General features: G+C 60.0%; 1 protein-coding gene across 4 annotated transcripts in view; it reads right to left on the bottom strand.

Moving 5' to 3' along the window:
* Window positions 1–2,670: 2,670 nt before the first annotated feature.
* The window catches only part of NAV1 (neuron navigator 1), a 75,153-nt gene continuing 64,191 nt past the window's right edge, over window positions 2,671–13,632 (bottom strand). For all 4 annotated transcript variants that reach the window (XM_068173365.1, XM_068173363.1, XM_068173364.1 and 1 more), the window contains 16 exons: window positions 13,429–13,512; window positions 13,190–13,301; window positions 12,497–12,618; window positions 10,496–10,692; window positions 10,239–10,401; window positions 9,926–10,100; window positions 9,616–9,713; window positions 9,415–9,510; window positions 9,099–9,258; window positions 8,765–9,000; window positions 8,533–8,687; window positions 8,272–8,343; window positions 7,804–8,000; window positions 7,186–7,304; window positions 6,751–6,948; window positions 2,671–6,207 (listed from right to left, as the gene is read on the bottom strand). In XM_068173365.1, coding sequence (XP_068029466.1) covers window positions 6,112–6,207; window positions 6,751–6,948; window positions 7,186–7,304; window positions 7,804–8,000; window positions 8,272–8,343; window positions 8,533–8,687; window positions 8,765–9,000; window positions 9,099–9,258; window positions 9,415–9,510; window positions 9,616–9,713; window positions 9,926–10,100; window positions 10,239–10,401; window positions 10,496–10,692; window positions 12,497–12,618; window positions 13,190–13,301; window positions 13,429–13,512 — 2,280 coding nt within the window. In that variant the 3' untranslated portion in view covers window positions 2,671–6,111. The remainder of the gene's footprint in view (window positions 6,208–6,750; window positions 6,949–7,185; window positions 7,305–7,803; window positions 8,001–8,271; window positions 8,344–8,532; window positions 8,688–8,764; window positions 9,001–9,098; window positions 9,259–9,414; window positions 9,511–9,615; window positions 9,714–9,925; window positions 10,101–10,238; window positions 10,402–10,495; window positions 10,693–12,496; window positions 12,619–13,189; window positions 13,302–13,428; window positions 13,513–13,632) is intronic.

The following is a 13,632-nucleotide window of genomic DNA, read 5'->3' as shown; positions in this document are numbered from 1 at the left end:
CACCTCGGCCCGCCCGGCCCCCCCGGGGCGCGCACCGGGACTCGTGCGGGAGCGGCACCGCCCGCGGGCGTCCGGGAATCGGTGCCAGGCACCGCATCGGGCCACCTCATACCTGTCACCGGGCACCCCATGGGGTCACCTCGCACTAGGCACCGGGAAACCCCCACTGGGATCACCTCACACCGGGCACTTCACATCAGCACCGAGCGCAGGCACTGGGCGCAGGCACTCCGCGTCGCGGTCACCTCACACATAGCACTGGCACCTGGCACTGACACCAGGAACTGCCATGAGGCACCTCATACCGGGCACTAACACTGGGCACCAGCACCAAACACTTCACATCAATCACCTCGCACTGGTCACGCACGCTGGTCCCTTCTCACCGGTGACCGTGCGCAGATCACCGCCCGCCAGTCACCCACCACTGTGGCCACCACCGCCACAGGGACCTGCCAGGTCCCTGCTGCGGCCACAGGAGAGGCGCTGGAGGCAGCTGTGGTGGTGGCACCTCCATCGTGCCTCCTCCCAGATCCAGAGGGCTCCTGGGAATCCAGCTTTGGTTTTAGAGCCAAAACATCAGGAAAAAGCTGATGGGATTCAAGTGAGGAGCCCGGTGAGGAGTGGAGGGCAGTGGGGGGACAGTTTTGTCCCTGCTGTGGGATCCCCTTCCCATCAACAGAGTCTCCAGTTGGAAAAGGGAGGCCTTGGACAGTCCTTACTCCCCATACATGAGCCAGGGACAGGGAGGGACCCTGTGGGTTCAGCCCAAACCACCCTAGCTGAGGGTTCGCCACCTCCATTCCAGCAGCCCCTGGTCCCAGTGTCGCAGCCAGAGCACCTGAGCTACACAGGGAGGTGGCCGGCTGCTCCAGCCGCTCCAGCCAGAGACACTCTGGAGAGGTGGTGCCTGGAGCAGGGAGGGCATCCCGAGGTCCCAGCCCAGCTGGGAGCTGCATCACCCAAAACCTCTGTGCACCCTAATTTTGCTGCAGCAAAACCCCCTCCCAGCCTTGCACCAGCCCCTGACAACATCACAGAGACAGGCACGAGCTCCGGACAGGCACAGGCACCGGATACTGGGGGCAGGGGAAGGGCCCTGCGTGGGGCCAAATCCCCACTACAGCACCCAGGAGCTGCTGGGGGTTCGGGGGATTCGGGGTTGCCCGAACCGAAGGGACCCTCCCCTTCCCATCACCCTTGAAAAAGGCGGCTGAGTGTTCCCGAACGCAGGAGTCCGCCTGAAATTGAAGCGTCAGCATCATCCCCGTGTGGTCCTTCTGCATCCCCGCACCCCCTCCCCATGGCTCGGACCGATTCCTCTGGCTCTGCGCCGTGGCAATTCCCGTAGTCACGACGTGCGGGACCCTTCTGCCTCTCCCCTGCCGTCTCCCGCCTGCTCTCCTCTCCTGCCTGCTCCGCTGCCTGCACAGGGCTCGGAGTCAGCGCAGGTCGAGGTGCACGCACCGGGCACATCTCTGCGGCCGCCGGTCTCACCACAACCGGTCCCACCCTCCGTGTCCGTTCGTGTAACGAACTCGTGTGAACTCGCCCTGCGGGAGGAGCGGGAGCCGATGGGAAGAGCCCTCTCCTGGCCCTGGATCCGCCACTGCAGCCTCTTACAGCTCATCGCCATCCCGTCATTAATTAACGGCTCCTGAAGCATCTGTCCCTGCTCCAGCGTCGCTCTCCGGAGGGGAAAAGAGATTTGGAGACGCCACGGGAAGACTGGGCTCTCCCTACTTGCTTCAGCCTCCAGCCGTGCTCTGCTGCAGGGCACAGCAACTGGATTTGCACAAGGGACACCATCCCACCTCTGTCCCCCGTGCTCATGCGGCATCTGTCACCATCATGTCCTTTCAAATGGGAGATTAGATCAGACCTGGTGAGGCAAAAGGGGCCCTGAGAATGCCCAGGCGCCCGAGCCCTCCTCCCCCCCTGCTCACCTCAGCTAGGACCTGTCGCTCCTGCCCCAGGAAAGGGACCTCCTGCTTTCCACGTCCTGAAATGTGAGGATTCCAAATCAGGAGCATTTCTGCCCACCCCAGACTTTACAGGAGTGTGACCTCGGGAGAGAGGTCACCAATCCCTAAAATTGCTCCCAGTATCCTGCAAAACAGCTAAGATTTCAACCCAGGGGCATTTCTACTACAGATTCCTTCCCATATTTTGCAGGAAGGCAACTACCAAGGGCAGGGGTAGATGCTTTGAGGGCTTGAGCCCCTCTCCTCTGGAGACAGGCTAGGAGAGATGGGGGATGTTCAGCGTGGAGAGAAGACCCTGGGGAGAACTTGGAGCCCCTTCCAGTCCTTCTCCCTTTCAAGAGAGCTGGAGGGACTTTGGACAAAGGCCTGGAGGGACAGGACAAGGGGGAATGGCTTCAAACTGCCTGAGGGCAGGGTTAGATGGGATATTGGGAAGGAAATGTTGGCTGTGAGGGAAGTGAGGCCCTGGCTCAGGCTGCCCAGAGAAGCTGTGGCCACCCCATGCCTGGAAACGCTCAAGGCCAGGGACTTGGAGCAACCTGGGATAGTGCAAAGCATCCTTTCCACTGACATGAGGCTTAAGGACCCTTCCAACCCAAACCATCACGATTCCATGACGGGTACAACTGCCCTCCCCTCTGCCACACAGGGACAGAGCCACAGACACAGGACCAGGAGCCGACAGTACAGGAGATCACTTTATTGAATCCAATGGTGTTAGACAGACGACTGAGAAGAGACATGCCAGTTGGTGCGGGCAGTGTGGGCAGCAGGAGCTGACTTGGTGCAGGGCTGGATTTGTTTCTGTCTTTTCAGAATATCCTCAAGCCTTTTCCTGGCTTCCTTTTGTGTTTGCTTTAAAATTTCTTTGAAGTAAAAACAACTAATCGTGGAAAGAGTCCAGATGGTGTTTGTTTGTTCCCTATGATTGTTCCCGCAGCTATATACAACGTGGGGCTGGGTCTCAACATCAGGTATAAAATGGAGCGACTTTACAAACGTGGAGGGTGCAAGGAAAAAGCAAAAACAGACAGCCGTGAGTAGAAATCTGGACCAAAATCTTAAAGAGAAATTTAAAAAGTGCTATAAAACCCCTCGGCAGGAATACCATGCAGTTAAGAAACACAAAACCCAGTCAATTACACAGATAATCTAGAACAGGAATTTGTCCATTTTGTCTTTTATTTAATTAAAAAAAGGTTGTTTATTAGAAAAAAGCTAAAATTGTAAGGTTCAGGCCACCAGGCAGCAGCAGCTCAAGGGGGCAGGAGGGTGAGGCACTAGCATCACCCACCTCCAGCCCCTCAGGGGGACTCCTGGGGACCATGGGCACCCCTGGGGGCAACTGGCACCTCTGGAGGTGGCAGAGACCCTTGTGGGGTGATGGGCACCTTTGGGGACGGCAGGCACCTTTGGGGACGGCAGGCACCTTCGGAGGTGGCAGGAGGATGAGTTAGAGCAATTCTTGGACCCTTTCCCTGGGGACAGAGGGGCTCAGCCCACAGCCAGGGGTTGGCCCCCAGACAGCTGCCAGCCTTGGGGACATGAGGTGCTTGGTGTAAGCCAGGAGGAATCCATCAGGATCTGGCCCCTCTGGCCAGGTAACCCCAGCCAAGCCCCCCACCAGCCGATCCCAGGGCCCACCTGCTGGCATGGCCCTTCTCCTTCCCCCGGAGATTCCTCCTGGATCACACCCCCACTGCCTGCTCACCTCCAGCTGCCAGGGCCAAGTGATGGGATGAGGGGCAGCCCTGATGTGGGGAGGGACAGGGCAAACCTGCAGGACACAGGCCAGGGGATGCTCAGCAGTGGGGGACGGCTACAGTTTGGTCCAGGTTTGGGTGGCTCCCTAGAGGAGTCAGAAAAGAAAGCTCAGGCAAGGCTGCCCCTCCTCCCATGGGACTCCTCAGGGCACCTGGGCACAGGGCAGACCCAAAGGTGCATCAGTCCCTTCCCACCCTGGGCACCAGAGTCCCAAGGAGGGTGCGAGGGGCTGGAGGGAACAGCTGCGTCCCCATTGCAGACCTCGAGTGGCTGCTGGGCCGGAGTCTCATACAATCAGAAAAGAAGTCAGCACAGCACAGTCATCACAGAGTACAAAAAAAACCCAAAACCAGGGACAAGGCGCAGGGCCGGGCCCCCCAACCCACACAGGGCGTTCCACGACGGATCTATGTACAGCGAGTCCTCGACAGAAGAGAAGGAGAACAGAAAGCCCTAACGCCCAAGCCAGCATGGGGAAGAGATCCCGGAGATCCCCGTGGGAAGGGGCCGGGCTGGCTGGCCCCGGCGGCAGCAGGAGGCTGTCGGACAGACGGAGAAGTGGGAGAAGCGAGCACCATGGGGCGGCGAGGCAGGACACACCGGCCAAGAGCACCGAGGGCAGAGGTGGCGGCAGCCTCCGAGGGCACTGCGGGAGATGCCCGTTCCAGAGGGGTGTGAGGCGTCCCTGAAGGCCACACCAGCTGCATCACAGGCGGCTGAGGCTGCCCAGTCCCCAGCCTGGCAGTTTGGGGACAGGGTGGGCTCAGTTGATCTGGCCCTGGGGTCACCTCTCCTCGTGTCTCTCCAGGGCCCCAGAAGAATGTGGGGGCTGAGCTGGAGGGCAGCAGGGAGGAGGGGGCCCCCAGAGGCCAGGTGGGCACAGGATGGGAGTGCAGACCTGCAGGACACCCTGCAGCCATGGCTGGGGACAGGCCAGCAAGGGTGCTGCAGGCAGCAGTCCCAGCACCTTCATTCCATCCCAGCCAAGCTGGCTTTTGGGGACAGAGGACACTGGAGCTGGAGCAGGCTGTGACAGCATTGTCCCAAGCTCCACGTGCCCCCTTCCCGCACGGCCAGAGATTAAGGCACCACGGCAGCACCGGGGCCGACCCTCTCCATGGAGTCTGGCCTTTTGACAATGTGGGATAAGGCCAGGAGGACACATGGCAGCCCCAGGTGCCCCCAGAGCACCAACACAGACCCTGCCAGGCTGCAGGAAGGCACAGGGCCGGGGGGAGCAGGCAGCATGGGGAGAAACCCCAGGCTCATTGACCCACAGTCCCAGGCCTGGCAGCACCAAGGGGATGACAGGTTGGTTGGACCCCCCTCCACCAAGGAACAGGGATGGCATCCAGCTGCCCAGGGATGGGGCAGTAGCAGCAGCCTCCCCATGCCCCAGTACCTCAGGGAGGGTGGCATCCCAGCCTGGTGGGAGACACCATCCCAGTGCTCTGTGCCTTAGAGGAGGAGGGAGTTGCCATGTGAGAGGGGCTGCTCTGGGAGCCTCCTGCTGCCACCTGCCTCCACGTCCCACCTCAGCCAACCTGTGCAGCCCCAGGAGGTGGGTTCAGGGACTGGAAATCATCCAGTGAGCACCAGTTTTGTGACAGAGGTGGTTTGAGTGGTGAAACCAACAGCTGCAAAAGAAACCTAAGGGGAAGGACACTGCTGCCAGGGAAGCAGTAGGCACCAGGCCACAGGCTCCAGGCCAGGAGAGCAAAGTACCAAGACAAAAAAAGGGACCAAAGCAAAGTCTGGACTCGGCCAAAGGAAAAGGAGAAGGGGGAAACAAAATAAAATAAGAAAAGCAGAGTTTTTGGGCTGTCCTGGTCACAGCGGCTGCTGTGCAGGTGGAACAGGGAATGCACAGAGAGCAGCGAGAGCCGTGCGCCCCTCGGCTGGCACGGGGTGGGAGCTCCACAGTGGAGGCTGTGGCTTTGCCCAGCGGGCGCAGAGGGAGCCAGAGCCCCTCGTGCCCATGCGCTCATCCTGCAGCCCCAGCTCCTCCTGTGCCCCCAGGTGGCTCCCGCGGGGTCCCTGCCCCACGCAGGGGCCTTCCTGCAGCTCCCGGAGCGGGGGCTCAGCCTCAGCGGTCGCCTTGGTCCCAAAGCCCAGGAGTTTGCAATAGAGACAGAAAAAACCAAGAAGAGAAACCAGGATTCTCCTACCCCCATGGTTGGGAGGGGAGATGGTAACTCGTGCTCTTTCACAGATGAGCTGAGTTTCCCCAGGCTCCACTAGGACACTCCAGAGCCCTGCTCTTCTCTCCGCTTGCACGCCAGCCCCACACTCCTGGATGCCAAAGGAAAAGGAGGGCAGCCCAGCAGCAGCTCCCCTCCCCCTGGGCTGGCACATCTGGGCCTCACAGAGTCGACTGCAGGTCGGGGTCCACCATGGTCTCACGGTCTGGAGACTCAATGTAGTTGGCAGCTTCCTGGAGCTTCAGCAGCATGGCCATCTGTGGGGACAGGAGCATGGCAGGAGCCCGAGGGGCACAGGAGGCCTGCAGGTGACTGGGGAGGCCACTTGGCCCTTCTTGCCCTCCCAAACCAGCCATGCTGGGAAGCTCCTTAGAGGCTAAAGCAAATCCCAGAGATGCTGCCAAATCCCTCCCTTGCGCCAGGATGCAGCCTCGGGCACAGCTGGAATGCTCACGACTCAGTGTGTCAAAGCAGCATCAGCTGGTGTCACCTGTGGAGCCAGCAGCCCCTCCAGGTGACACATCAGGACATGTAGGAGCACGTGTGCCTGTCTGTGGCTCTGCATGTGGACATGATGCCTCGTGGAGTGTCATGTGCCCTTTCACGGGCATGTCACCACGCGTCCTGGTGCGCAGCCCACCTGCCAGTGTCACCACCCTGTACCCACTGCTTCTCCCGGGAGCACAAAGTGTTTCTGCATCCCCAAATCAGGCTTTTTACACTGACAATTAACCGGGAAAGTGAAGCTCCACCCTGCTCTGCCACCAGCTCCTCCCAGCCCCTCCTGCTGGCCAGCATACCAGTGGGTCGGAGTCCAGGGAGCTGGGCGTGGTGTCCTTCACGGTGCGCTCCTCAGGGGGGGACACGGTGCTCTGGGGCCCGATGGTGGGCGGGGGCAGGTGGTACAGCTTGGACTGGTCCTGCTGCGCTGACGGCCAGGGCAGGGTGTCCCGCACCCACTCCACGGGGTCCTCCCAGGCTGCCTTCTGCCCATGGACCTGTGGCAGGGATCAAGTGGCAGCCACCCGCTCAGTACATGCCAGAGCCAGCAATGGGGCACCCTGAGCCCCCCAGGACAGTGCTGTGTCCCACAGCAGCCACAGGGTGCAGGGATTTACAGAGATGTCACCTACACCCACAGTCCCAGTGCCTCCCCCCTCCCCCCGACCCATGATGGCTGTATCAGTGCGTCCCTGCACTGGTTTGTGTTCTCATGGGCCAGCAGCACTGGCTACCTTGAGCCCATCTTTCGCCCCCTCCTGCAGGTAAGGGATGATGGAGTTGTTCCACAGGTCAATGAACCAGGTCCGGAAATCCTCAATTCCAATAGGGCAGGACAGAAAGAAGCAGGGACCTGTAGGGGGAAGGCAGACAGTGGAAATGGGAGCTGGGTGCCCCTCCTCCAGTCACTGGGCCCGAGGCTCACAGCACTGAGGTGGGCACACCTGGCTGGAAGGGGGCCCTTGGGAACAGTGACTAGGCACCATCCGCCTGCACAGCAGACAGACAGCATCTCCCAGGCAAGGAAGGGGGCTGTCAAATTCAATCTATCCCCCAAAAGCCTGGTGAGGCATGGGGGATCCACCTGGGAAAACACAGCTCCTCCATGCCCAAGGAAGAGTGCTGGGAGGACTGGCAGCCTTGGAAGACACCCCTAGTGACAGCTCCCAAAGGAACAAAGACCACCCAGGGAAGAGCAACGCTTGTGTGCATCACCCTCCAGCTGTGGTTTGTGGGACTGGGAGACACAGGGAACACATCAGCCCCCCTGAGCTCCTCTGGGAGGGTTTGGTCCCACTCCCCAGGGCTCCTCGCAGCCCAGGGCAGAGGAGGAAGGTGAGGCAAGGCCGTACCGATGAGGAAGTCGGACGTGCTGTGTTTTTCCAGAAAGGTGTGCAAATGGTACCAGAGCTTGGGCACCCAGTCCAGCACCCGCAGCAGCTCCTCCTTGTTGGCGTTGATGTCCGTGTCTGACTCCAGCAGCTTCCGCCGCAGGTAGCGCACCAGGAAGCCATTGGCCGGCTCCACGTTGTTGGAGAAGGTCAGCATCCTGGGGGAGGACTCCAGTGGTCAGGGCTGGGTCTCCACACAAGCTGCCCTGCTCCCCAACACTCTTGAGGTCCTCCTTGCATCCCCACCCTGCATTTGCCTGAGGCTGGGGAATATCAGGTCCTTCTGGGATGGCAGGGACAGGCCTGGGGGCTCATTCCTTATCAGGGTCCCCAGCCATAGGATGTGACCACAGAATGCCCAGGTGCAAGTGATGGCTTCTGTCCCCTGCAACCCCACAAGGATGATCCCCAGGGACGTACAATTCCTACCTGAAGCTGAGATGGAGGCCATGGTTTGGGGTCATCTTCACAGGCTGGTTGGTAGTGCCAATAATATACGGACTGAGTGAGTGACAGAGAAACAAGATTCATGAGAAAAAGCCTCTGAGTCACCCCTGCCCAAGGCAGAGCTGATCTGGGCACAGCAGACTTGTGCAGCCTCATCCCCACAGCCCAGCGACCTCGGTGAGAGCAGCGGGGAGCATGTGTGTGCCATGGGGCTGCACCGGAGGTGTGCAGAGGGGCTCTCACCATTTGTGGTACTTGCAGGTGAGTGCACCGTTGACGAGCTCGCTGATGGAGCCCGCCTCGCTGAGGTCGTCCAGGAGGATCACCAGCGGCACGTCCGCCATGCCTGTCTCCCGGTCGATCTGGTTGGCCAGGTTGGACAGGTACAGCTGAAGATCCTGGAACAAACAGGTCAGGCGTCATGTGTGGGGTCACGGCAAGACGGCCACGGGGACCACGGCACCAGTGCCCTCACCTTGCAGGACTGCTGGTGCATGTTGAAGGTGCTGACGATGCCCTCGGTGACGTCCCGACCCGAGCGCTCCACCAGGTACTCGGCCAGGCGGTTGGTCAGGTAGGTCTTGCCGGTGCCACTGGGCCCCGAGAGGATGAGGCGGCGGTGTTTCAGCAGGAGGCTGATGTAGTGCTGCATCATGGGCTTGGGGATGAGTGTTTCGAACACCAGGCTGTCCACGCACTTCTCTTTCAAGCCTGTGGGCAGGGGAGGGCTGAGGGTCCCACTCACACCCTGCAAGACTCCGAGACAGCAGGGACATGGCACAGCCATGGAGCCCCTCTGCCACACTGACCTTTGAGCGTCACGACAACGCTGGTCAGGCCCCGGCGGCACAGTGGCAGCTCCGGCGGCTCCGTGTCCAGCACCCGCTTGATGTGGCTGATGCTGTAGCCGTAGATGGACTCGGTGCTGAGCCCCAGCGTGGAGGCAGGATCCATCTTAGTGATGTAATCCTACATGGGGAAGGACAAGGCTGTCAGTGCCCCTGAGGGCTGGCAGAGAGCGGCTCCAAGAGAGCTTGGGGAGGACCTGGGCCAGGGAATAGCAGGCCTGGTGGCCTGGTGGAGCAGTGTCAAAGGACAGCTCTACAAAGAGTGTTTTGCTCCTACCTTGAAGACCTGGCAGACAGCCTCATCCAGCATCTTCCAGTCTACCTTCCCGCTCACCTTGGTCCAGCCCAAGAAAAACTCCTGCTGCTTGAGGTCCTAGGAGCCAAGGCAGAAGTGTGCAGTGCTGCAGCACCACATCCAGCCCCAGGAGGCATCCTTTGCCCCTCTGTTAGGGCCATGATACAGTGAGCCCACACTTACCCCCTTGATGATGTGCTGGGGCGGCATGCGCACCACAATCCGCAGCGTCAGCTCATCCTTCTGGGTGCCAGCGCTGACAGCATCCATGGGGGACACGTCTGGGGATGGAGCAGTGAGGCTGTGCTGGCCAGAGCCGAGCCACCGAGCCTGGCTATGCCCAGCCAGAGACAAATCCTGCTGCGGCTGACAGCGGCACCAGCAGCATGACAGATCCCCTGCTCAATCCAGGTGAGCAGCAGCATGTTGCCGTCACACACACTTCTCCCTGTCCCAGCCCTTCCCCATCTGCCAGCAGCTCTATCACCCCTACCTGCATCCCCCGGGCTAGGGCTGAAGGCGTGACCAAGGGTGAGACCCAAGGAGCGCCGTGGTGAAGAGGAGGCTGCTGTGCTCGTGATATGGCTGGGAACAGCACCCAGCACTGCTGAAGGCCCAGGGGCCACCTTGAGACGGTCATTCTCAGCCTTCAGGAGATCCACCTCCAGCTGGGGCAGAACAAGGTAGGGCACAGGGTAAGGAGCTGTAGGCCAGCAGCACTCTGGGGTGCAGAACAGTGGTGAGAATGCAGGGACTGTGGGCACCTTGGTACTGAGAGCAGCCAGGCTGCTGGCAGGAGTCCTCACCTGCATGTTGTGCATGGTCTCCCGCAGCTGCTCCAGCTGGTGGGCTGAGTTAAGGGCCTCCAGGCGGATGTCTGTCAGCTTCATCTCCTTCTCCCACAGCTCTGACCGCAGCTCTGACACCTCCTTCTTCTCGGGCTCACCCTCACTGTGGGCCTGGAAGAGCCTAGGCCAAGGGAGAGACCAGGTCTCGCACGCGTCTCTGGCAGGAGCCTGCAGCCCTGCAGCCCCTGCTACTGGCCCTCCCCGGCCCCACGTACTCAGCCGTGTCAATGCCCACGGAGGAGGATGTGGAGGACTTGATGGAGGGCGAGGCAGTCTCTGTGGAGCCATGCTGTAGCTTTGGGGAGGAGGGGGCTGACGAGTCTGGCGTGGCAATCTCCTCTATGTCAGAGTAGGACGAGGCTGATTTGGGGCCCTTCTTGATGCTGAAGGCCTTATTGAAGGAGCTGCGTAGCTGCAGGAGAAGGAAAAGTTCTTGCTAGAGACAGTCCGAAGTGCAGCCTCACAAGCAGACATCTGTCCTGGTCCTGCCCTGTCTGTCCAGGACCCACAGACAGTCTGAGATGTACAGTCTGAGCTGGGACCAGTACAACCACACCCATCACAGAGGCAGAACCACCACCATGCTGGGGAAGGCTGCAGCCTGACCCCGCTCTGCTGGACGGGGTGCAAAGCCCTTTGGGCAACACTCACCCCAGCCTGGACAGCACCAGAGCCCCAAAGAGTGGGACCCACGTCCTGGTCAGGATGTCTCCCAGCCCTGCTCCCCACCAGCACCTACACCAGGCTGTTCAGGCATGGCACCAGCACCCCAGTCCATCAAGAAGGGCCAATCCATCCCCACATTCACCCCACCACAGCCATTTCAGCAAGAGACATTTATTTACAGGGATGTCCCTTGCTCCAGCCACTGCAGAGCAGTGGTCCTGCCCCACACCTCCCTCTGCCCCGTGGATCCTGCTGGAAGCACAGAGGGGCAGCCAGCCCTCCACAGAGCATGCTGGTGTCTCACCTGAGCATGCAGCATGCACACAGCACACACAGAGCAGTGGTGGGTGAGCAGCGGGCTGGGCCAGGGACGGGGGATGGACACTGCACAGGGACCAAACTAGACCCAAACTGGGTCCCACCAGCTCGTAGGAGAGCAGCAGGATAGGCACCGTGGGCTCACAACATGTGCCCTGGTGTGCCAGGGCCTGCTCCAAGGGAAGGTGGGAGAAAGAAGGGATGGAGAACACACAGGATCTGTCCCAATCCCCACAGGCACCAGCAGACTGCTCTAGGGTGTTCCCAGAAGCAAAAGCATTGCATTTCAGTGTAAACAAAGTAGGTATCCAGCTCTGCTGCTGATGGAAGCAGGGAAGCACTGAGACCTATGTGGGTGCTGGCACAGACAGAGCCACTCAAGACCACATCAGGCAGCCATGGAGAGGCAGAGATGGGCAGTGCACTCCAGTGTCCTCAGTGACACTGGCAGGGCTGCACCGAGGTCTCCATCCCAAAAGATGCAGTTAAACAGGAAGTCAGGAGAGTGCCTGCCTTCCCTAGGCAAGAAGGGGAGCATTCCCATCCATGGGGCAGGTCCCATGTGAGCCTTTCCCGCTGTCTCTAGCAGTTCAAGCCCCTCCTTGTGGGTGCATATTTGTCCTCAACATCAAAGGAAGCAGTCAAGGTGGGCACAGCCTGGCTGGGGACCCAGGATGGCCTATGCTGGGGTTAGTGCCAGTGGGATGGATGGGATGGGGAGTGTATGAGCACCGTCCCATGAGATGGAGCAAGGGCCCTGGCTGGGCACAGGTGGATTGGACAGCGTGGGACTTACCTCATACACCTGGAAAAAAAGGGTTGAGGTCAGCATAGGGGAAGAGAAACAAAACAAAGCAAGACTTAATTGCACATCCAGCTCAGAGCTGCCTGGTGCAGGGAAGGGGCTGCCCGGCCAAGGTGTCGGCCCTCCACACTGTCAGAGCCTGCGTGCGCAGGAGGGAGACATGGGGAAATACACAAGGAAGCAGGCATGCAGGGCCAGGGGTGGGAAACTCCTGAAGGGGCTGGAGAAGTCCTAGCCAACAATTCAAGACACAAATCCATAGCAGTTACACTCTCCTCACCACTGCTATCCCCAGGGGACAGGGGGCACCAACACTCCAAAGCCAAGGCAGACTGAGAGCAGCTGGTTTGGGGGGGCTGACCTCGAGCAAACCCTGCCAGTGGCTCCCCAAGCCCCACTTTTCCTGCCAGTGCCCCATCCAACCCACCCAGCTCTTCTTCTTCTTCTTCTTGGCATCAGCGTCCTTGCTGCTGCCGATGCTGGAGTGGCTGGTGATGCTGTTGAGGCTGGAGATGCTGTCAGAGGAGTTCTGCCGCTTGATGCGCAGCTCTGGGGTCCACCAGAGAAGCAGGAGAGATTGGGAAAGGAGGGATCAGCTACTTGCAACTGTCTCAAAGCCAGAGCACCCTGTGGTCCCCCCTACACCCAATCTGTCCTCCCACCCAACACATTCTGAGCTCTTGGAGCCACCTTGTAATGATAACATGGGACTCGGACACCACATGGGCACTGCCAGAGACGCCCAGGGCACATAGCACCCTGCTGTTGTCCCAGGCCATCTCCATGACAGCCCCTTGCGCTCACACTGGGGTTTTGGGGCTAGATATAGCACTTATGGGAACAAAGTCAATACCAACAGGCAAAACTGGCTGTTGGCAAAGGGCCTGGCAAGGAGGTCTCTCAAGATTGACAAACAACCATTCCCTTACATACCAGCACTGTGACCTCCCATGGTGACAGCTCTGGCTGTCCATTCCTGGTTTCAGATGCTCAAGGATCCAGGGAAAACATTGCTGCCCAGGGCACCCTGCCTCCAGATGAACTTCCCTCATGAGAGGGTGTGCCCTGGGGCCCAGTAGGAGCATCCCAGCTCAGGAAGGGCTGCAGCATCATGCCTTACCTTTGGGGGTGACATCAGTGCCATTTAGAGCACCCTGGATCACAGCCTGGGCCTCTGAGTTCTTCTTCTTCAGGAAGTCAATGGTCTCTCGCAGGTCCAGCAGCTCCGTGTCCTGGGGCAGCAGAGTTGGGAGCCATGGAGTGCATCCCAATGGTGGAGAGCCCACCCCAAGAGCACCCTTGGGGCAATCTCCCAAGTGCAGCACCCACCAGCCCCACTGAGCACCACGATACACCCACCTTCTCCTCGGCGGTCTCAGCCAGGTGCCGCAGGCGGGATGTCATGCTCACCAGGCTCTGCTCAAAGGCCGCCACCAGGTTGGCCTGGGAGAAGTGGAGAAACAGGTGAGCCCCCATATCTGGGCAAAAACCCATGGACAGGTGAGCACTCAGTGCCAGGTGTGGGATGCAAAAGACTGAACGGAAATTCAGGGCTTCCACAGG

This window comes from Anomalospiza imberbis, chromosome 26 (genome assembly GCF_031753505.1).
Source record: "Anomalospiza imberbis isolate Cuckoo-Finch-1a 21T00152 chromosome 26, ASM3175350v1, whole genome shotgun sequence".
Classification (NCBI taxonomy): domain Eukaryota; kingdom Metazoa; phylum Chordata; class Aves; order Passeriformes; family Viduidae; genus Anomalospiza; species Anomalospiza imberbis.
Note: the sequence above shows the minus strand (reverse complement) of the source record. Positions and strands in the feature narration are given on the sequence as shown.